Source organism: Chrysemys picta, chromosome 5 (assembly GCF_011386835.1).
Source record: "Chrysemys picta bellii isolate R12L10 chromosome 5, ASM1138683v2, whole genome shotgun sequence".
Lineage (NCBI taxonomy): Eukaryota > Metazoa > Chordata > Testudines > Emydidae > Chrysemys > Chrysemys picta.
This window is the reverse complement of record NC_088795.1, coordinates 133,409,580-133,433,968: the sequence shown is the minus strand read 5'-3', so window position 1 is coordinate 133,433,968 and position 24,389 is coordinate 133,409,580. Positions and strand designations below refer to the sequence as shown.

General features: G+C 40.7%; 1 protein-coding gene across 8 annotated transcripts in view; it reads left to right on the top strand.

Annotated features, from left to right (window-relative positions):
• Nucleotides 1-24,389, top strand: part of CTNNA2 (catenin alpha 2) — a 766,120-nt gene that overhangs the window by 695,173 nt on the left and 46,558 nt on the right. For all 8 annotated transcript variants that reach the window (XM_065597259.1, XM_065597255.1, XM_065597256.1 and 5 more), the window contains 2 exons: nucleotides 13,315-13,466; nucleotides 21,141-21,254. In XM_065597259.1, the coding sequence (XP_065453331.1) occupies nucleotides 13,315-13,466; nucleotides 21,141-21,254 (266 nt within the window). The remainder of the gene's footprint in view (nucleotides 1-13,314; nucleotides 13,467-21,140; nucleotides 21,255-24,389) is intronic.

The window sequence follows — 24,389 nt, the reverse complement described above, 5'->3', positions numbered from 1 at the left end:
AAGTTATTTATATAGCACCATCAATGTAAAAAGTAAGATAAACACATATAACATGACCTTGCCATAAAGGGCTTAAGATCTAAAAATAGAGAGAGAACACCATACAGTCAACACAGGTAGAAGTAGGTGGATTTCCATTTGGATGTCAGTCAACCTTGGCCTTGTAGATCATGTGGATCTCTAGGAGTGGTTTGAAAGTGAGCAAAGGAGCCTGGTCTAAAATAGATAGGTAGGAATAGGAGAACATGTGCAAGAGAGGTCTACCAAGAAATGTGGGTGGAAAGGAAAAGGCAAATTTTTGAGACGTGCCTCATAAGAGAAAAAACAACATGATTGCTGAGGACCTGGCTATGCAGGGAGAAGGTAAGCAAGACTTCAAAGATCCTCCATGATGAGTTAACGGGGTAATAGTGAGTTTTGTCAGCAGTGACAGAAAAGAGGGGAGGAAAGAAGATGAGCTCCATATTAGATGTGGTGGTGGAAGAGATATCAGAGTGGAAGGCAGTTACAAAATTCCAGGATGGCGAATATTTGTAAGTGATCAGTATTCATTTCTTATCTTGTTGGGCTTCAGTTGACCATATTTCAGTTTGTGAGTTTCATCACCTTCAGGACCAGAGGCTCTTTTCCCAAGAATTCTGAAGGAAATCAAGGCACTGATTCAACAACACACTGAACCATGTTTTTAAATGCTTTGATGAATCAGGGACTAAAGATCCAAGTAGCTGAGCAACTAACAGCCGTGTCTAATTTATCATTCCAAACAGCTGTTATACTAAAAGACTAGAGGATATCCAACATTATACCCATATTTCAAAACAGTCCTTATTGTGACCCTGAGAATTATAAACCAGAGAGTACTATGCTTCAGTACTATGAGGAATAGAATGGAAAACCATTCAACATAGAGTTATAAAACAAGTAAATGAGTCTCACAAGAGACTGATAAATCAGTGGGCCTTCTGTAAGGTTAAATTATACTTTCCTTATCTGTTATCATTGATTAAAGAATTTTAAAAAAATTAAATTTAATACAAAAAGAGACTTGGTGGATATAATTTAATTTATTTAGATTTTTAAAAGATGTTGATCGTTTTTCACAAGAGGCTGTTTAGGAAACGGATAACCAGGGGTGAAAGGTAAAGGCCTTTGGTGGATTAAGAAAAGTTTAAGAGATAAGAAGCAAAGAATAAATGGCCGGAACTCAGCATGGAAAAAGATGAATCCTGTGATGCCCTGTTGTTAGCACTGTGGCCAGTGTTGTATAATATATTAATTAACAGGTCAATAGTGAGGAAGCAAAATTTGCCGGAAGGAAAATACTGATATAGCTGTCAAGACTAAGTAAGAAGCACCCCAAGAAAGGTAATTTTATTCAATTTCACAAAATAGAGAAGTAATTTAAACTACTTGCATGCACACTGATGGGTTCTGAGTTAATGTAACCTCTCAGCAAAAATATCTAGTCATTATTATGGACAGCTTGTTGGAGATATCTATTCAATGCACAGCAGCAGTCAGCCCATGGATAAGATGTTAGGCTGTACATTAACGAGGATATTCATGAATACCCTGAATACTGCTTTCAGTTTTGATCACCGCAGCTCAAAGACCTAGAAGAAATAGTAAAGGTCAAGATTAGAGCTGTGTGAATATCTGATTTCTTTTGGTTCACTGGCAGTTCCAAAAAAAGTTGTTTGGGGTCAAACTAAAACCAATTTTTTTCTGAATGGTTGGCAAATCATTTGACCTGAAACTAACTATTTTGTTTCAGGCCCTTTTAACATTTTTTTTTTAATTAACAAAAAGGGAATAAAGGACTAGATTCATAAAATGGAGGAGAAGGTGGTAGGCTTATACCCATTAGTCTAGACGTTAGGGCATTCACCTTGGAAGTGGGAGATCCAGGTTTAAATTCCCACTTTGAGCAGGAACTTGAACCAAGCTCTTCTTCCCTCCCAAATGAATTCCCCAAGCACCAGATCATAGTGCATTCTGGAGTGGGTAGCTCTGTCCGTCTCTCTCTATTGAAGCTGTTCCCCTTTGTATCCATAAATAAATATTAATTGGAGCAGGGAATGGAACCCATATGTCCCACCTCCCAAGAAAGTGACCTAACCACTAGGCTATCGAGCCATTTTCCCACTCTCTGACTATTCAAGAGAATCGGACACCACAAAAAATTAGGACACTTGCGTCCTAATCTCTACGTACGTCAGTTCTCCATCTGTAAAATGGGGATAATAATATCATTTTACCATCTCACCATATTGTGAAAATAAAATTCATTAATGTCTATGAAGGCATTGATTACTATGAGAATGAGTGCCATAAAAAAGCCCATGAGGAAAGTTGTAATTCTGTACTGAGAGCAAGATGTGGTAGGTGTGCAATAAATAAGGCATGGAGTCATGCATTGAATGATGTGGATAAAACAAAACAAAATATTGAATAGCTACCCACTCTGTAGCATCCATGCTTTGGACCAATGGGGCAATGGTGCTGTGGAAAAAGTAGTATATCCTAATGTATGGCATAAGACCCATGTATAAGGGGCCGAAATTAAGGTTGCATGGTCATCATTAATATTGGCATTTCCCAAATGATGGGTACTTACATACATAAGAACATAAGAACGGCCGTACTGGGTCAGACCAAAGGTCCGTCCAGCCCAGTATCCTGTCTACCGACAGTGGCCAATGCCAGGTGCCCCAGAGGGAGTGAACCTAACAGGTAATGATCTAGTGATCTCTCTCCTGCCATCCATCTCCACCCTCTGATAAACAGAGTCTAGGGACACCATTCCTTACCCATCATGGCTAATAGCCATTAATGGACTTAATCTCCATGAATTTATCCAGTTTTCTTTTAAACGCTGTTATAGTCCTAGCCTTCACAACCTCCTCAGGTAAGGAGTTCCACAAGTTGACTGTGCGCTGCGTGAAGAAGAACTTCCTTTTGTTTGTTTTAAACCTGCTGCCTATTAATTTCATTTGGTAACCCCTAGTTCTTGTATTATGGGAATAAGTAAATAACTTTTCCTTATCTACTTTGTCCACATCACTCATGATTTTATATACCTCAATCATCTCCCCCCTTAGTCTCCTCTTTTCCAAGCTGAAAAATCCTAGCCTCTTTAATCTCTCCTCATATGGGACCCGTTCCAAACCCCTGATCATTTTAGTTGCCCTTCTCTGAACCTTTTCTAGTGCCAGTATATCTTTTTTGAGATGAGGAGACCACATCTGTATGCAGTATTCAAGATGTGGGCATACCATCGATTTATATAAGGGCAATAATATATTCTCCATCTTATTCTCTATCCCCTTTTTAATGATTCCTAACATCCTGTTTGCTTTTTTGACCGCCTCTGCACACTGCGTGGACATCTTCAGAGAACTATCCACGATGACTCCAAGATCTTTTTCCTGATTAGTTGTAGCTAAATTAGCCCCCATCATATTGTATGTATAGTTGGGGTTATTTTTTCCAATGTGCATTACTTTACATTTATTACATTAAATTTCATTTGCCATTTTGTTGCCCATTCACTCCGTTTTGTGAGATCTTTTTGAAGTTCTTCACAGTTTGCTTTGGTCTTAACTATCTTGAGCAGTTTAGTATCATCTGCAAACTTTGCCACCTCACTTTTTACCCCTTTCGCCAGATCATTTATGAATAAGTTGAACAGGATTGGTCCTAGGACTAACCCTTGGGGAACACCACTAGTTACCCCCTCCATTCTGAGAATTTACCATTAATTCCTACCCTTTGTTCCCTGTCTTTTAACCAGTTCTCAATCCATGAAAGGACCTTCCCTTTTATCCCATGACAACTTAATTTATGTAAGAGCCTTTGGGGAGGGACCTTGTCAAAGGCTTTCTGGAAATCTAAGTACACTATGTCCAATGTATCCCCCTTAGCCACATGTTTGTTAACCCCTTCAAAGAACTCTAATAGATTAGTAAGATACGATTTTCTTTTACAGAAACCATGTTACCTTTTGCCCAACAATTTATGTTCTTCTATGTGTCTGATAATTTTATTCTTTACTATTCTTTCAACTAATTTGCCCAGAACCGACGTTAGACTTACCGGTCTGTAATTGCTGGGATCACCTCTAGTGCCCTTTTTAAATATTGGCATTACATTATCTATCTTCCAGTCATTGGGTACAGAAGCCGATTTAAAGGACAGGTTACAAACCATAGTTAATAGTTCCGCAATTTCACATTTGAGTTCTTTCAGAACTCTTGGGTGAATGCCATCTGGTCCTGGTGACTTGTTACTGTTAAGTTTATCAATTAATTCCATAACCTCCTCTAGTGACACTTCAATCTGTGACAGTTCCTCAGATTTGTCACCAACAAAAGCCGGCTCAGGTTTGGGAATCTCCCTAACATCCTCAGCCATGAAGACTGAAGCAAAGAATTTGTTTAGTTTCTCAGTAATGACTTTATCGTCTTTAGGCACTCCTTTTGTATCTCGATCATTGAGGGGCCCCACTGGTTGTTTAGCAGGCTTCCTGCTTCTGATGTACTTAAAAAACATTTTGTTATTACCTTTTGAGTTTTTGGCTAGCCATTCTTCAAACTCCTCTTTGGCTTTCCTTATCACATTTTTACACTTAATTTGCAAGTGTTTATGCTCCTTTCTATTTCCCTCACTAGGATTTGACTTCCACTTTTTAAAGGAAGTCTTTTTATCTCTCACTGCTTCTTTTACATGGTTGTTAAGCCACGGTGGCTCGTTTTTAGTTCTTTTACTGTGTTTCTTAATTAGGAGTATATTTAATTTGGGCCTCTATTACGGTGTCTTTAAAAAGCACCCAGGCAGCTTGCAGGGATTTCACTTTAGTCACTGTACCTTTTAATTTCTGTTTAACTAACCCCCTAATTTTTGCATAGTTCCCCTTTTTCAAATTAAAGTGTTGGGCTGTTGAGATGTTCTTCCCACCACAGGGATGTTAAATGTTATTATATTATGGTCACTATTTCCAAGCGGTCCTGTTATAGTTACCTATTGGACCATCTCCTGCGTCCCACTCAGGACTAAATCTCGAGTTGCCTCTCCCATTGTGGGTTCCCGTACCAACTGCTCCAAGAAGCAGAAATTTTGTCTCTGCATTTCGTCCTGAGGTGACATGTTCCCAGTCAATATGGGGATAATTGAAATCCCCCACTATTATCGAGTTCTTAATTTAGATAGCCTCCCTAATTTCCCTTAGCATTTCATCATCGCTATCACTGTCCTGATTAGGTGATCGATAATAGATCCCTAATGTTATATTCTTATTAGAGCATGAAATTACTATCCATAGAGATTCTATGGAACATGTGGATTCACTTAAGATTTTTACTTCATTTGATTCTACATTTTCTTTCACATATAGTGCCTCCCCCCCCCCTGCAGGACCTGTTCTGTCCTTCCGATATATTTTGTACCCCAGAATGATTGTGTCCCAGTGATTGTCCTCAGTCCACCAGGTTTCTGTGATACCTATTATATCAATATCCTCCTTTATCACGAGGCACTCTAGTTCACACATCTTATTATTTAGACTTCTAGCATTTGTGTACAAGCATTTTAAAAACTTGTCACTGTTTATTTGTCTGCCCTTGACTTTGACTTTGCAACCTCAATATGTGGGGTTTTTTTGTTTTTGTTTTTACCATTTTTGATATGTATATATGATATATATACACCTCTACCTCAATATAACGCTGTCCTCGGGAGCCAAAAAATCTTACCACATTATAGATGAAACCGTGTTATATCAAACTTGCTTTGATCCGCCGGAGTGTGTAGCCTCGCCTCCCCAGAGCACCGCTTTACCGCATTATATCAGAATTCGTGTTATATCGGGTCGCGTTATATCGGGGTAGAGGTGTATATATATATATATAGCTAGAGATCTATATAAGGTGGGTTTTTCAAAGCCACTTAGATGATTTGGATACCAATTTCCATTCATTTTTAATCGGCATTGGACATCCATTAGACACTTTTGAAAATCCCAACCATAACAAATACACCGGTATTTCTCAAACTGGGGTCGCCTCTTGTGTAGTGAAAACCCCTGGCTGGCCGGGCCGGTTTGTTTACCTGCCCCATCCACAGGTCCAGCCGATCACGGCTCCCACTGGCCGTGGTTCGCCACTGCAGGCCAATGGGGGCTGCTGGTAGCGGCGGCCAGTAAGTCCCTCGGCCTGCGCTGCTTCCAGCAGCTCCCATTGTCCTGCAGTGGCGAACCACGGCCAGTGGGAGCCGCGATCGGCTGGACCTGCGGACGGGCAGGTAAACAAACCGGCCTGGCCTGCCAGGGGCTTTCCCTACACAAGCAGCGACCCCAGTTCGAGAAACACTGAAATACACGCATGTGTATGTATGTATTGAAGGCACACTACCAAGACAATTTCTCTTATATTTCAGACAGCCTCTTTCTGACTGGACTCAAAGCGCTTGAATGACATCTGCTTGTTTGAAAAACTAACAATGTAACATACTGCACAGTAGTACTCTATTACAGTATTATGGTCAAAAATGTATATTTTCTTAATTATCCACATAAGGATCATGAGTGGAAATTTTGTAAGTTACACTTATACAACTCTTATATTGGACTAAGATGTAATATTGAAATATTAAATATTTATAATCTGACAAAGAATTTACAGTGCTTATGGAACCAGACTTTGACAAACACCTCAAGCTAAATAAGGTGTCATGTTCAATTCTATATTCATTCCTCAAGTCAAATTGAGAACCTATGCCATCTTTTACAGAGAAGGCCTGACAACCAATTGGGATTACTTTTGAAATACTTCAATTTCCCAATAGACTGTTGTTTTCTCAACTAAGTACATTAATAATTAGGAAAATACCAGTTAGACAAGGAGAAGCTGTATTCGGAATTAACTTTTTTTTTCTGTGCTTCGTGATATCAGTGCACTATATCCCTCTTAAATCTGGACAATTATTTATCTTCCAAAGGCAATACATTATTAGGCAGTGGATCATTCATGGAATTTTGCTTTTTTAAACTCTTCCTCTTACTTCTTGTTGATAACCCATTGACCACCGTAAATAATTGTGGTCCATCCATATGATGTGCACAATTATGGTTCTTTATGCAAATGTAAATCCTTTGGTAGGCTTCCCAGATATCCATCCCCAGCAGCACAACCACACCATTTCTGTTGCATCTAGGGCTCCATCAGCATCTACTATGTTATTTTATGGAACAATTAGCATTTTGATATGGCTCAATGTAAATGTATACATCTGGGAACAAAAAATGTAGGCCAGACTGACAGAATGGGGGAACTCTATCCAGGGCTGGCTTTAGGCTGATTCCCACGAATCGGGCCCCGCGCCTAAGAGGGCCCCGCACCCAGCCAGAGCGCGCAAGCCCGCGGCCCCGCAACCCTGGCCCGAGCGCGGCAATCCCTGCGGCCCCACGACCCCAGCTGGAGCGTGGCAATCCCTGCGACCCCGGCTGGATTGCAGCAATCCCTGCCACCCCGGCCCGAGCGCTGCAATCCCCGTGGCCCCGCTCCCCCAGCTGAAGCACGGCAATCCCTGCGGCCCCGTGACCCCGGCCAGAGCACTGCAATCCCCGCGGCACTGCTCCCCTGGCTGGAGCACGGCAATCCCCGTGGCCCCATTCCTGGAGCGCTGCAAGTCCCGCAGCCCCGCTCCCCCATCAGAGAGCCGGCCGGAGCACCTGGCGCTGCCCACTGAGTACAAGCCCCACAAATCGGGCCCCGCACGTGCTAAAGCTGGCCCTGACTCTATCCCGGTAAGCAGTGCCTCTGAAAAAGATCTGAGGGTTGCGGTGAATAATCAGCTGCACATGACCAACATCTCCGTGTGTTGCTGTTGCTGAAAGAGTAAATTCGATCCTGAGATGCATAAACCGGGGAATCGCCAGTAGGAGTAGAGAGGTTATTTTATGTCTGTATTTGGCACTTGTGTGACCATTGCTGGAATACTGAGTCCAGTTCTGATGTCCACAATTCAAGAAAGATAAATTGGAGAGGATTCAGAGAAGAGCCATGAGAATGTTTGAAGGATTAGAAGAATTATAGTGATAGACTCCAGGAGCTCAATCTATTTAGTTTAACAAAGAGAAGTTGAAGGGGTGACTTAATTACAATCTATAACTACCTATGCGGGTATGTGGGAAACAAATATTTAATAATGAGCACTTCAATTTAGCAGAAAAAGGAATAGCATGGTCCAATGTGTGGAACAAGTTGAAACTAGACAAAGTCATACTGGATATAAGGTTTCACAGTAGCAGCCGTGTATAAGGTGTAATTTGTTAACAGTGAGAGTAATTAACCATTGGAACAATTTACCAAATGTTGTGGTAGATTCTCCATCACTGACCATTTTAAAATCAAGATTGGATGTTTGTCTAAAAGATCTACTCTAGGATTTATTTTGGGGAAGTTCTATGGCCTATGTTATTCAGGAGGTCAGACAGGATGATCACAGGGATCCCTTACAACCTATGAATCATAGAAAGGAAAGGTGACTCAGTGGTTAGAACAGTAGCATGGGTCTTGGAAGGCCAGGATTCATGGGAATTGTAATGTATTATGGTATTGAGGGCCATATATGTTCTGTAGATAAAAAGCAGTCAGTTTAACCGTGTAAATTCCATAAACTGATATTGTTCTAATGGTATCAATGATAAGTTCTCAATCAAAGCTTATGTTTCTGATCCTGAGCAATAACACTGTTATGTGACTTGAGTTTCCTATACTTGTTTCTAGAAATGTGTAAATTTGCTTACTGTGAAAGAGAATTGAATTAGTACCAGTTTGTCAGGAAACATCACAAAAATGATACTATAACTTTAATGAGAAGGCAATATTGTGTTCAAACCAAAACCAAAACAAAACTAAAAGTGGCATCGTTAAAATACATTTTTTTTAAAATGTCAGGAAATACAAATATTAAAGTTCTTCTGTCAAAATTAATTCAGACATGTTGCACATCTTGTGTATTGAATGGTACACATGTAGAAAACTAAACAGAAGTTTCATAATCTGCATATGAAACAGAAAAAAAAAGAATAGGGGTTACATACAATTATGTGCAACATGGCATTATAAACTTTTGCTTTTCTTGACTTTTCTTTAATTAATTCTACAACATCAGCGTTAGAAGTTTTCTGTATTTATTGTAATTTGGTTTACTTGGAGTGTTGTGGAAACCACCTTTGTAGAAAAGCTTTTACACTGTTATCTATTGGATCAACTAACTTGCCGTGTTCCTGTTAACAGACCTCAGTCCTGTAACATTTACGCATGTGTTTAAATTTATGCAGGTGATTAATGCCAGTTGATGTCAATTGGGATTACTCACATATTTAAAGTTAAGCACGTTTGTAAGTATTTGCAGGATCACAGCTTGAACCAAAACCCAGGGGATCTGATCTCTCCTGAGCTTTTGAGAAAATTCAGATTTGTCTCTGAATTCAGAATCGGTGTCTTGCCTCTTCTCTATACTAAATAAACTGAACCAATCCCTTGCCTCACTCACCCATGAACTTCAAATCCAGATCCAAATGTTTGTGGTTCCAGCTGAATTTTGCTTTTGACTTCTGCTGTCTGCATAGGAAAATCCCAGTCTCTACAATGTGAGACTGAAATGCAGAATGTGGGTTTTATAGATGCAACAAAGGTATGTACTTGCCAAATATCACTGTGTCAGAGTTTATCAAGTGTGGCCCGAAAGCCTGAACTGGAAAGCAATGGGTTTCTTGCCTCAATTTCCCAAAAATGTTACTGTGCTCAATAATAATGTATTGCCAGAGAAACAATGGGAAATAAGACTTTATTAGTTTGTGGTTTTTGTGCTTGTCCAACATCATCAACCACAACTAAAGCACTGATTTAAAAATGCATTTTGGAAAGCAATCAGTTCTGAATTTAGTTTAATAACTTTCTGCATTTAAAAAAGGCAAATTAAAGTGTGTGGGTGATAGTTGACATTAAGGGACAGTTTGTGGCCAGGTGTGGCAGAGTACAAATGGTTTGAGAGGATATAAGTAGCTTTTGGCACACAGCAGCCAACCACAACTGTATATTTAGTGCAAGGACTACTTCTGGCTAATGCCATCCCAAAAGGTCTTTAAACCCTGCTGCTTATAGAGGGGTAGAGAACATGGGTGCTTCCCAAGATGATAAAATGTGGCTCTTTGTCCCTCTCTAGTGGCTAGATGTTTATGAGGCTGTTACAAAGCCTCTGAACTAACAGCCTTAATTCTCCAATTGCTGCCTCATTTGCATTACCACCTGGAGAGAGACCATCTGTGAGGCTTGAACCCAGAACAACCTCTGAATTTAAAGGTGGGGACCCCTACTGCTTGAGCTAAGGAAATGTGTCCCTTAACTTAGGGCTTGTCTATACTTACCGCGCTGGTTCGGCGGCAGGCAATCGAACTTCTGGGTTCGATTTATCGCGTCTAGTCTGGACATGATAAATCGAACTCAGAAGTGCTCCCCGTCGACTCCGATAATCCTGCTCGCCGCGAGGAGTACGCGGAGTCGACGGGGGAGCCTGCCTGCCGGGTCTGGACGGCGGTAAGTTCGAACTAAGGTACGTCGACTTCAGCTACGTTATTCACGTAACTGAAGTTGCGTACCTTAGTTCGATTTGGGGGTTTAGTGTAGACCAAGCCTTAGAGACAATAGTAGCAGATCCATAAACTTCTACACACGGTTTAGCCAGCATAGGGGGAACAGAGACTTTCACTGGGTTAATGTGGGTGACACGCTTCCACTAGCTGAAGAATTTGTGTAGACACAATGATCCCTATGCTCCTGTGAGGACAGTCTAGCTCCTGTGTGGCCTATCACAGAGCTATTGCTCACATTAACAATTGAATCCTAAGAAATGTATAATAATGGGTTGTGTTGCAGTATATTGGGTAAATAGGTGAGTTTCAAACTCTTAAACAAAAATTCAATATACAGCTTATCTATGGTGAGAAGTGCTTCTTACCAGGTATATTGCTGAACAAAGCAGGCGCAGCTGCCTTTTAAATGTTTTCAAGTACATATTTCCATGATACCAGAGGAGCAGTCATGATTTATCAAGTAAATAATCCCTTACAAATACTCCAAGGCAATATGCTCTGAAGTCCACATTTAAAGCTACAATTTCAGTGAGTCTCTTCTTATGACCAGGCTAGCTGGAAATACACATTAGAGTTCCATCTTTTTTAATTTCCATGCGTCAGAGTGTATGGATCAAGTGAAGCTTTAAGAAAAAAAACCCTATATAAATAAATATAGCCCAGCTATAAATATAAATTGCATTATATATTACAAGCAGAGGGATGAATTACAATGGAGAAATAAAGTAGTAAGAAAACATATGTGGGATCATTTGAGGGGAAAATCCCATCGATGAGCAATTTTTGGCCGTGCCCTAGTTAGTTTCCTTAAGGAAGCGGTAGATTCACTTCAAACTGAATCAGAGAAAGTTTTCAGATATATAGTGGAGAAGAATCCTACATTGTCTGGACTAGGTGACCTTATAGGTCTTTTCCATCCCTAACTTATATGTATTAAAGAAAGCTCCACTATCCTCTTACATAAAATATATTTTGGGGGTTGACAGAATAAACTGTATTTTGAGTTGATTTATTCTTTTAACAGGTTCCACTAAAGTGAGTCGTGTCTAATGAATACCAATTAATATAAGAGTTTCTCGTGCCAAATTCAGGTTAGAATGAATAAATTAAATCACGCATAAAGCTCAGAAATGGAAAAGATGAGTCTGTGGTTGCTATCAGTTCTTCTTCTAAATATGAGATCATTTCTCCCAGTAGTATTGATGGGAATTTCTCTTGCATACAGACTGCAGGATTGGGCTTGTGGTGAGAAATAAAGGGGATGAAAAAGAATAAAATAGCAGAAAAAGGATTAGATGTTATTCTAAGGTCTTTGAGGCAGGAACTGTCTTTTTGTCTTTGGTTTGTACAGCACCTGGTGCAACAGGGTCCTGGTCAATGACTGGAGCTCCTACATGTTACCACAATTCAAATAATAAATAATTATTATCTCTATGTCAGTAAAGATGGCCAAATATTTATAAATCTATTCACCTCAATCCATGAAATCAATCCATGAAATCAATGGGAACTGATCAGGTCATGCATTGCTTATATTTGTTATATATTATTTATGGCCCCAATCTTACAAACATTTATGTATGTGCTTAACTTTAAGCATTTGAATAGTCTGATTGAAGTCAACAAGATTACTCATGTACTTAAATGTATGTAGAATTTGGCCTTAGCTGAAAAAAGAACTGATTCTGGGAACATTTGCTACTCTGCATAGAACCAATAACTGTGAATTCAAGGGACTGTTTGTGACAGTCTTTTGCTCCATGGTAAGTGCTTGCGGGAAATAGGGTTGCCACCCCTCCAGGATTTTCCTGGAGTCTCCAGGAATTAAAGATTAATCTTTAATTAAAGCTTATGTCATGTGATGAAACCTCCAGGAGTACGCCCAATCAAAATTGGCAACACTAGCAGGGAAGCACCCTAAGATTTTTACAGTTACTACAGTGACAAAAACTATAGAAATGCCTATAAACTACTAAAATAAATAAATAATGAATATATTCATTATGTGTGTATTCTTAGAGCATACATATACCCCAGTCATTAATACCTGGAAGGGATTGTTAACTTACAGCCGCTGATATCTTTCATCATGTAAACATTACTATAATGAAGAACTAGGGTGCTCTCTTATATACCTTCAGAAATATCATTTACCACATTTTTGCAGTCTAAGAATGTTTGGGGTTAGGGAGGGGACTTTTTATTCATTGTGCGTTACGCTATGGTTTGTTAACTAATATGAATTAATGGGAATAACGGCTAAATTGCATTTTGGTCATTTTGCATGAATAACATTGTATTAGCATAAATTCCAAGTTGTAATTTTCTAGGCATGCTTTTGGATGTACTTAACTGACATATGAGATTAGTTAGAGACTTTAAAATGACAGTGAGTCATTCTTTGCTAAAGAGTTGTTAATTCTTTGTCATATAATTACAGGTAACTACATTGTTTTCTTTCTCTCACAAAAATGTGACAGAAAGCCCCGCACGCCTCTAAGTCAGCACAAATCCAGTCAGGGAACCTTCCTTTCTGTGTCTTGAAACTATGACAGCAGCATGTTCCATGCCCGCTGGAAAGTATTTATGCCCAAGGGCAGGGGAAAATATACATGAAAGAAGGTCTGTAATCATACTGCCTTTCATTTTGTTTAATCTAGTTATGCCACGTTTTGCTGAACAAGTTGAGGTTGCCATTGAAGCTTTGAGTGCGAATGTCCCACAGCCATTTGAAGAGAATGAATTCATAGATGCCTCCCGCTTGGTTTATGATGGAGTTCGTGACATCAGGAAAGCTGTTCTGATGATAAGGGTATGTAGAGGCACCTGGGAAATAAAAGTTGGTGCTTAAAAGAAAGTATCATAGAAGACGAGAGGAATATAAAAGCTGCCTGGCACCTACATTGTTTTATAATCAAGAAGAATCAATTGACATGGAAATAAATGTAGAACAAATGTTTGTACAGCAGAAAGATCTTGTTAGTAAAGAGATTAGATTATTTTAACACTTGTTTGTGAGTCTGAGGTTTGTAAAAGTTAAGGAGCAGTAGGAGAGGCTACAGCCGTATGTCGCACTAATAGGTTCCACAAATAGGTGTCTGTGCACCTTTGTAACCTATTGCACCCTATTGTTCTAATCTATGGCCTCATTAGAACAGAGGTTGATATCTGTCGTTGCGTAGGTTTTAGTTTATGTAGCTCTGTGTTCCCAAGGAAATAGGAAAAGATGCACCAAAGATACTTTTGTTAATTATTTAGGGTACGATTTGATCACATTTCTCTGTAGATGCAAGGCCCAGTACAACAGAATTATTTCAGTGTTAGTGCAATTGTTTTGTTAAGAACTTAATTGTTTACATGGAATATTTTATTGCTAATCTCTGCGTGCATCTAGGTGAATGAGGTAGGTATTGTTAATTACTAAATGAGTAAATTAAATACCTTGCTGCTCCACAGAGCTTTCAAAAGGATGGTTTTAAATGTTTATGCAGGTAAAGAAAGTGCCATTTGAATGTTGACTAGCCAATTGATTCAATTTGATCAGGCATCCTTTTTACAATAAGCTGAGCAACATACTAATTCAGAGAATAGGTCTGCCTAGTTCTTCAGTGTCACCACAGCCACATCGTAAAGAGCCTGACCCTAAGAACAACTGAGCTCCTGTTTGTGAACAATGGGATGCATGGCTTCATAGGATCAGGCTTCAGGCCCAGTGTAAGCCATGCAAACAGAGCAGCAGTGAAAACACTTCGAAGAATCTGAAACACAGCAAAATAAAAAAAAATCCCTATTTAAACAACTGGCAGTGTTGAAACAACAGCCCTCACTTTGAGCGGCTTTCAGCAAGCTGGTAACCGTGCTTGGTGGCTGTGACTATCACATGGCGCTGATGAAAACTCTGGAAGGATTGAGGGCAGTCAGTTTTTTTTTTAATTCATCTGTCACTATCTGCTACAAATGCAACAAAAGCTATTTAGATGCTTAACTTTATATTTGCAATGCAGTTAGGTTCCGTTCCAGTGCCTAGTGTCAAACTGGGAACGTAGGCTTGCAGAGGCAATCCTCCTCCTAACAACAGGCATATGCAACCCCATCACATGAGAGGGAAACTAGAGGATGCTTATGTTACAGGATCAGACCACCTCTGACTGTCCTCTTTCCCCTTGTATAAGCTGACACAGATATCAGGCCTTTCAGCTACCCCCTGCAGAAGCCCCTGGTTTCCAGCTCCTCCCCTTGAACAGCAGGACTATACCAGATGTGTTACCAAGGCCACCTGCACTCCTTCAGTGGAAAGGGCTAGATTTTTTCCTAGCAGTAAAACACTATTTTTAATTCTGGATTCGCATCATATTTTTTTTTTTTCCTTATTACCCTACTGACATGTTAACCACTAGCCTGGAAAGCTGATCAGCATGCAGGCCTTGTGAGCTCTATGAAAATATCCCAATTTACATTTTCAATTGTATCGTTCTGCTGCTTTTCAGTGCTGCATGTAATCTGAGCTGGTGAATGCTGCAGAGGCACATTATGAGGTCAGGGTAAAAACATCCTTCCAAACATTAACAAAGATATGGAACCTGATGGGCATTCCTCAGTCAGGCAAAACTCACACTTGTTTTGTCAGAGCAAAGACGGAGGGATGGATAGATTATTTTGCGAGTTCAATGGGGCAACTCAAAGATAGAAATTTACATGGGTCCATCTTTGCAGGAGCAGTCTTACTTATAGCAATAGTGGGTACAAAATGTCAGACAGAAATGTGATTTTCAGTTTGAACAGTTTCTCTTTAGCATACCCATCCAACCAACTGCAAGGTAGGAGAAATTGACTTCTGTAAATGATATTGGGTACTGGCAATGCTAATTTTCCCACACTGCCTTGCTTGGTTTGCTTCATTTATGACACGAGGAGTCCATCTATATGAATAAAGGGGTAATTTAGTCATCAGTCTTGACCTCTGCTGAGATTGCCAACAATGAGATGATAGGATTTTCTTGTCAATTTACCTGTCCTTTAGGTACCAAAGAGATACATTCCAAACTATTATATAATAATGACAAGAGATCCAGAATCCAACAATAATAATAGTAAGAGATACAGGGCCATGAAAATAACCTTGTATTGCAATTAAATGCACAGTTATGAAGGCTTACTTTCAAAACAATCTCTGAAGTATTTCTACCCAGTGATGAAGTTAGTCTCACATACCCCTCTGATTTGTGCTTTAAACCTTCTCCCAGGATTAAAATGATTTGTAATCTTCACGGAGCATCTGACAGAAAAAATTATCATTCCCACAGTAATTGTTCATGTGCATGTCACAGAAGAATGGAATTTTCTGATAGTCGTCTCATTCCATGGAAGAAATAAATCCAGTTCTTTTAAACTAGGTTTTCTTTGTATTACTGGTTTTAATAAACTAAAGAAAGGGAAAGAAATCTTTTTTTTCTTTATTGTCCTTATGGAAGAGAAAAGGGAACCATTATACTACTGGGGAATATTAATATAGTTGGTATAGAAAAAAAATCCTTCTTCCAAGCTTGAAAAAATACTGATGGTAGCATACATGTAGGAATACAATTATGGTAGCTAAAATGAAGATAGAAAATAACTTAATTCAGCCATCTATCACTGTCTAGGGATCCTGTTACACATTGTTTTTTTTCATAGCTACTTATGAGTTTTCCTTAGTTATGGGAACGAAACCCATTGTACGGTTAGCAACTGCCGCGGCAGCATCTTTTTCATGTTTGAGTGGCCAGGAGGGTGAGTCTTTGGCTTTCAGATGGGAGTCTTTCGCGGTCATCCGTGCCGTTGTTACCTCAAGATTAGATTACTACAATATGCTCTGTGTGCGGCTACATTCTAAATATATTTGGAAATGGAGCTGGTGCAGAATTTGATCACCAGCTTTTTAAGCTGTGTGTCTGTAAGCATATTACACCAGCGTTCTGTGATCTGTATTGGCTACCTGTTGGTTTCCAGGTTGAATTTAATTTGTTGGTTTTGACCTAGAAGACTCTAAATAGCCACCGATCTGTTGTGAGACTGCCGCTCTCTCATTGCCAGTCAGGTAATGTTGCAGTCAGCAAAGATGCTGCTAGCAGGACATTCTCTATTAGGGCCTCTCAGGTATGGAACTAGTCCCCTCTTGGTCCAAAATACTGCAGATTTGACCCTCCAAGGAATGCTCCAAGAACTTTGTATCCCCCCCTAGTTTTTGGAGAGTAGGAAGAATTCTGAGGGTGTCTGGTTATTGATGGGAGAATAGGGTAATTTATTTTTTGTCTTTCTTTTTTCTTGTTAGGAGGGTTAGACTGGCTTGTTGGAGTTATAGCAATGCTGGATTTGTTATAATAATTGCATTTGTTACAGTTGTCAAATACATATAAAACTATGGCTGGGTGGTTCTTTTATCTTTATAAAATATATTTAAACTGATAAAAAACCAAACAACCCTTTCAAATCTGCTCATATAGACTTTTTATCTTCTGATGGATGCACAATTTTTCCCTCTGGTTTATGGTGGAGCCACATTGAAGGTAGAACAGACTTATATTGTTGAAGATTATTTTGCTTCCATTGCAGTTTGGTAATGTAGCTTGATCTTGCTTTCCCTGCCCCCAACGATTGATGCAACTTGGACTTCATATGGGTGTCTTACTGGTGCCTATAGTGTAACCCACAGACCTCCTGGGTGTGGTGCTCTGTCCAATCTAGTGGCACTTAAATGAGACCACTCAGAAACCACTTAGAGAGAGATAAAATGAGTCTGTTCTACAGCCTTAGCTAAGAGCCAGTTGGCTTTTAGCTCATGCAGTAGAGGCTCATGCACTAAGCTCCGGAGGTCTCAGGTTCGATCCTGACAACTGGGGTCTGTTATTGTTAGAATAGCAACAGGTTCAAATCCTTACAGAATTTAATCAGTCCTTCATTCTTCCAAAGTAGATTAATTAATTTCCAAACACTGTTGTGAGCCTTGGAGATTAGATTTTAAAAACAAGATCCTGTCTGCTGTGCACAGACATTAAAGATCCCATGATACTTTTTGTAAGACCCTGTGTAAGGAGTGTACTTTAAAAGTCAATGTGTTATATAAAAGTGTGGTTTGTATCTCTGTGCCTTGTCTCCAAGCAATTGAAGAGATAGTTAGCATTCAGGGGTATACTTAAGAGATCAGGCTGTGGGAAAGCAATGTTGCAATAGTAAATTACAACCTAAAGAGTCAGCTGATGAGTCAGTTTTAGGCCCCAATTTTCAAAAGTGCATTCACCCTTTTGTGCATACCTGACGTGGTGGGTGTGAAGTTGGGCACATGCAAAAACGTGCAGGCAAATTTCAAATGTGGGCCTAAAACTAGCTGATCGCTACGGTTGATCTTAATGCAGAAAAGAATCAGCTTCGGAAGAAAATGAGGACATTTCATCCTCCAGAGTTGAAAACCCTTAACGGAAAACGGGATGGAGGTGTGGAGGTGTAAAGCTAGCTTGGGGCTAGATCTGAGCTGTGCATGGAGGAGGTATTTAGGTTCCACTAACTACTGTAGACTATTGTTACACAAAAATACCTCTATTAAAGTGTCCCTTGTTTTGCATGACTAGGGTTCTTTTTTGGGGGGAGGGGAGGTTGTTGTTTGTTAAGCCTACCACCTAAACCAAATTGGATGTTTTTCCCTCTTTTGAGTACTGTGGTTTGTAAAACAGCAAATATCAGATATTAAAGCATTTCAGAATGCTTTCTTAGGCATAAGCCACTTAAATGCTGAGCTTCCTGAGTATGCCTTACGTCTTTCACAGACTTCCTCCTGTGCCCTAAATTGATATCATTTGTCCACATTGTTTTGATTGTTCTACCATGCTGTTCTCTCAGGGCTAGATTATCACAGCCCTTTCTTGGCTGCATAGGGTAGTTACAAGACCCCCTTACTACCCTGCTCAGATTGCAACTTTGGCTGTGGGTGGTATAGGAGAGACCAGGGCCGTAGCAACAAAGAATGTGGCCCCCTCCGAACGGTGGCCCCCTCCGAACATTTGTCCAGGCGGGGCCCCTTACAATGCAGAAACTGGAATGCGGTATTATTTTGCCACTTTTAGGGGCCCCCTTCCTTGCGGGGCCCCCTCCAGTCGGAGGGTACGGAGGGCGCTCGCTACGCCGCTGGGAGAGACTAATTGCCCAGTATGGTCACCTGTGAGCAACTGGGAGTAGAGGGAGTTGAGAGGAGCAGGAATGAGGAGGAACTCTGGCTCCTCCCTCTATTTGACAGTTACAATAGCTGGCTAAGTGCATGGTGCATGTGAAATAAATTGATTCATGAAAAGCACTTAGATCAAGGGGTGAGCTGATGAATAGCTGGACTCTGAAGTACAAGTCCTTCTCTGGTTTTCTCCTGGACTGGCTCTGCTACAGACTAGGCAGATTTTAATGTCACGGTCTAGCTGTTAGGCAGTTGAGAGATGACTGTAGCACATACAATGGAGGTATTAAGAGAACCATACAGCGGGATGTTATAATGATGGGTAGCCGTCAACAGTTTCCCCGGTAGTAGAAAAGAAAAGAATTTATATTTTTCACCTCCACTTTATCTTCTGTCTAACCTGTTACATGCACTAATTGTACATGCATCCCTTTAGTGATTCTGCCAGCGTTCATTGCCATACTGTCATACTTCGTTATTTCTTCCTTCAGAGCTCAACGTCAAAACTCATATTTAATTCACACTCTATAAGTCAAGTGAAGATGGCCCATTTCCCTCTTCTTGTCATGTGCACATAACCATATAGGAAGCACAATCACAATCAACCTATGGAACTACTTGCCAGAGGATGTTGTGAAGGCCAAGACTAAAACAGGGTTAAAAAAAGAACTAGATAAGATCATGGAGGATAGGTCCATCAATGGCTATTAGCCAGGATGGGCAGGGATGGTGTCCCTAGCCTCCATTTGCCAAAAGCTGGGAATGGGCTACAGGGGATGGATCACTTGATGAATACCTATTCCGTTCATTCCCTCTGGAGCACCTAGCATTGGCCACTGTCAGAAGACAGGATACTGGGCTAGATGGACCTTTGGTCTGACCCAGTATGGCTGTTCTTATATTCTTAACTGACAATGATTAGCACCTCTGCTGGCAGTTGCAACAAGGCCGCCAAGCATTGAATATATTAATGTGGACACTTTCTGCCATAGAGGTGATACCTCCAGGTTAAAAGATGAGTAGAGCCCTGCAGATCTGCAGATATCTGCTTTATATGTTTCCGGATAGCGGATGGATGCGGATCCAAATTCTATATCTAGAGCCCAGCAAATCTGCAGATATTCACTTTACATCAGCAGATCATGTTTGTGGCTCATGGATACAAATTTGATATCCATGCAGGGCTCTAAAGATGAGCCATATTTATAGGGTAGTGCGGGGAAGATTTCACCAATGACACCTGTGATCTCTCTGTTCTGTATTGTTATTATGATTATTTATTTGGATAGGGCAGCTCCTAGCAATATTATTAACTGCTCAATATTGTCCAATATATTGTTACATTTTGGTATTGTTAACATATTAATATTAATAATGTATTGATATATTTTTATTTAGTCATTGTGTTCCCCTCAAACTACAATACAAGAGCACCCATCCAATGCAAAACCATTGTAAAACTACACTAATAAATAAATAGACCCACTAGATCAAAGGACCTAGTGACAACATAAATGGAACAAAAACTAATTGGTTTCCCCACGCAACCCCCAACAGAGCTCGCACCACCACTGACCAGCCCTGTCCAACACCCAATTCTCTTGGGCAAGGGAGAAAAGGTGTATCTCACAGCACGCCCTGAAAGCTAACAATCTTTCACTCAATGGGCCTGAGGAAGAAATAAGTTACAAAGGCCTGGGACTATGCAGAGTGTTTAGTTTCCATCACCACCAAGATGGCATGTTTCAAAATGTTATACCTGCTTTAAAAATAATTGACCAGATCATCTACATTTCCTTTGAGGGGGAGCCCTGCATTTGCTTTGAGGACTTCTCTTTTTCTACCAGTCTGTCGGTTACCTTTTCCCAGGTACTTACTTTCTTTCTTGAAGGGTGTTCTGGCACTCTAATAGTATTAGTCTCCCTTTATAGACCAATTAGCATTATTTTGAAATATTGCATTTCGGCAGTGAATCCATCCAAAAGATACGCATTCATGAGACCGCATTCATCATGTTAACTGAGTTAAGAGAAATCACAGCAAGGCGATGATGAATGTCGTTGGTGAAAGACTCCAGAGTTGGAACAACTTAATTGTGAGGACAATTCAATTTCAGGTCCTGACTGCCTGGGCAGCCAAGTTAATTTAAAAGAAAAAAATAAACAATGTTTCCTGGGCAGGTAGTCGATGAAATAAGAACTTACTGTACGCTGGAGTTTGTCTGTATCTTTTATAAGCCCATCATCACTCCCTCCTCCTCCTCCTCTCTATTTCTCTCTCTGTGTCTAGACCCCTGAAGAGTTAGAGGATGATTCAGACTTTGAACAAGAAGATTATGATGTTCGCAGCCGAACGAGTGTTCAGACTGAGGATGACCAGCTTATTGCTGGGCAGAGTGCAAGGGTGAGTATAAAATCCATGTACCCCATCAACTCCGTATACAGCTCCAGAGGAAAAGGTATGCCTCTGAAAGCTAATTGGGCGATTTAAAATTTTTGGGTTCACTTCAGCAAGGAGGCTGGCAATTTTGGTTTTCAGGTATAGATATTTATTCATGTCTTTTCGCTTGCGGTACATTTGGACCAAGTTTATTATATGATTTTTTCAGGGTTATGGGATGCCTTGTATCAGTTGTTTGCTCAAGCTAGAACTATAGCAAAAGGCCTTGCACATTTGGAAGGTACTGTAGCTAAGAGTATTCAGGAAATTTAAAACAAAGAAACAAACCAACCTTAAGGGCATAATGTGCACTATCTGAAGATATCTTACATTTGTCATGGTTCTCGGTGTGCTGACGTGTCTAGGAAAGCTGATGAAGGGGCTGAGTAGTCTCTGTAATCTAATTGTAATTGAAGATATTTGTTACTGAGTCAATGTAATTTTACCAGCATAATTATATCATGATAAACTGGAGACATTGTGATTTGTGACCTCAGCTGATGCACGGCGATTGCAAATGAAGCGGACAAGTGCTTCAGGGGTCAGAGATGCTGGAGAAATGAAGTTGGTTGACCCTCAGGATTATTCCATCCTCTGATTAATGTTTACCTTTTGCTAAGTAGGCTGCTCAGTTCAGATAAGAAATCAAGTGAATGCTGTGTTGTTAACACACCACATGAACATGTATTTGACTGGAAAGAGAGTTTAAAACCCTCCCTTTTTTTAACCTGGTACAGAAGCAGTGGAGAGAGATTGTGGAGAACTGGAAAATATCTGTTTTATTTTTATGACTATTGTGCATGCCTCTATATATTTGTTTATGGTGGGTTACTTACTCTTCAGATGGATAAAAAGAGAGCTATTGGGGAACCAAACTGGAAACACACTAGCTTAGATGGGGAGCATCCCCCCAAACACCAAAACACCATAGCCAGGTTGACTACAACAACTTCTTGGTCCCAACCCTGCTTAGCTGTTTGCCAAAGCTGAGAATCTGCAGAGCAAAAGATGTTGAAAGGAAGGGGGAAGCTCTCAGCTGCTGCAGGCTGACACAGACTGAAGGAGGAGCAGGGTCTGCAGCAAGCAGGCTGTAACTTGGTCCCCAACAGAACAGAGGCACTGAGGTTATGTCATGACTACCTTGAAGGGAATGCCAAATGTAGGTAAAATAGTCCACACACAGAGCTCTTTGTTGTTTTATATCCATGTCTCAGTGCTGTGAACTTTTTGGCAAATAAATCTTACTTAAAAAAAAAAAATTGCTTCTGGGTCACTGCATGCCATTGCTGCCCACAGGGTCCTGGCAGGTGCCAAACCCATTAGGCCAAACCCGTTAGGCCTGGTTGGTAACCAGGAAGTTTGGATCCCAGAGACCCTGTCAGAGAGTGGTCAGATCACAGGAGAGGTAGAGGAACCGGCCTGTCACTTGAAAGGGAGCACTTAGGGGACTGGCAAAGGGTCTCAGAAGAGGCAGCCTGCCCAGGAACCATGGCAGATATATCGGAGGGGTTTTTATGGTTTAAAGAGTGTAATATAATGTTTAATACATGCAGAAAGACTGAGTGCCGAAATAAACTAAAGTGTAAAAAGTTTCCTGGTGCTCTTCAGTTGATTCCGATTCTGTCCTTATTTCTTTCATGGCTAAACCTGGGGCAGTGAGATCATGCTGCTCTTTCAGTAATTAAAATTAGAATTTAAAAAATAGATTTAGATGAAGAGAAATAGGGACAGTCACAGCATCTTTATTAAGGGCCTAATCCAGCTAGCAGCTGAGTAATCTCAAATCCTTCAGACTTGCATCTGAAGAAGTGAGGTTCTTACCCACGAAAGCTTATGCTCCCAATACTTCTGTTAGTCTTAAAGGTGCCACAGGACCCTCTGTTACTTCTCAAATCCTATTAAAAAAAGAAGAACAGGAGTACTTGTGGCACCTTAGAGACTAACAAATTTATTAGAGCATAAGCTTTCGTGGACTACAGCCCTATGCTCTAATAAATTTGTTAGTCTCTAAGGTGCCACAAGTACTCCTGTTCTTCTTTTTGCGGATACAGACTAACACGGCTGCTACTCTGAAACCTGTCAAATCCTATTGTGGTTATTATTGTGGTTGTCAATTGTGGTAGGTGCTGGACAAAAATATAACAGACAGTCACTGCCCCAAAGGGTTTACAATCTAAGTATAAGACAAGAACCAATGGGTGGATACAGCAGCATCAGAAGGAAGACAGGGTGAAAATGAGATGATTATGATCAGTGTGATAAGCCACAAAAGCCACTGTGTTGAGTGACCCCTTGAGCTGAAGCTACTCAGCGAGGAGCTCCGGAGGCTCCTGAGATGTAGGGGGGCCACTGGTGCCCGAACAGTGGCCCCATCCCCCAGCTCCGCCTCTTTCCCTGAGGCCCCATCCCCAGTCCCCTGAGGCTCTGCCCTCGTTTTGCCTCTTCCCGAGGCCCCGCCCCCTCTTTGCTTCTTCCCCCGAGGCCCCACCCCCACTCTGCCTCTTCCCTCGAGGTCCCGCTCGCTCCTGTCTGCCCCCTCCCACCCCCGTCACTCACCCTTAACGCAGGATAATAGTGATGGGGCAATGGCCCCCTGGACCCTCCTGTTCCAGCACCCCTGTACTCAGCCTCTTGGAGGATCGTGCCATACAGGACTCCTTGTTGGAGAAAAGCTAGGTTTTTAGTTAGAGGCTATAATAGATTTGTATAATATGCCTACTTCATAAACTCTATTAGCATTTCAATGGAAAGGCTTGGTGTCTGTCTTTGACGGGAGATAAAACTTGAATATACAAGCTGCATTTGCTGCCGGGTCTGGCTCCTTAGAAATGCATCAGCAACTGAAACAGAGTCATTAAGACATACTGGACCAGTACTAGGAAAATCAGGTTAGACTGTCCACAAAGACAGGAACCAAACACAAGTAATACAGATTGGCCTTCTTAGCTTTCTGATCATACAGAACTTTATTTTCACATCCCATTAGTTACAATGAATTCATCAGTTCTAGAGTGTTTAGAGGGGGCAGGGGGTGGGGGGAGAAAGAGAGAGAGTTTAACTTGCACTGCATTTCTCTGTGGAAAGACTAATGTGTTAACA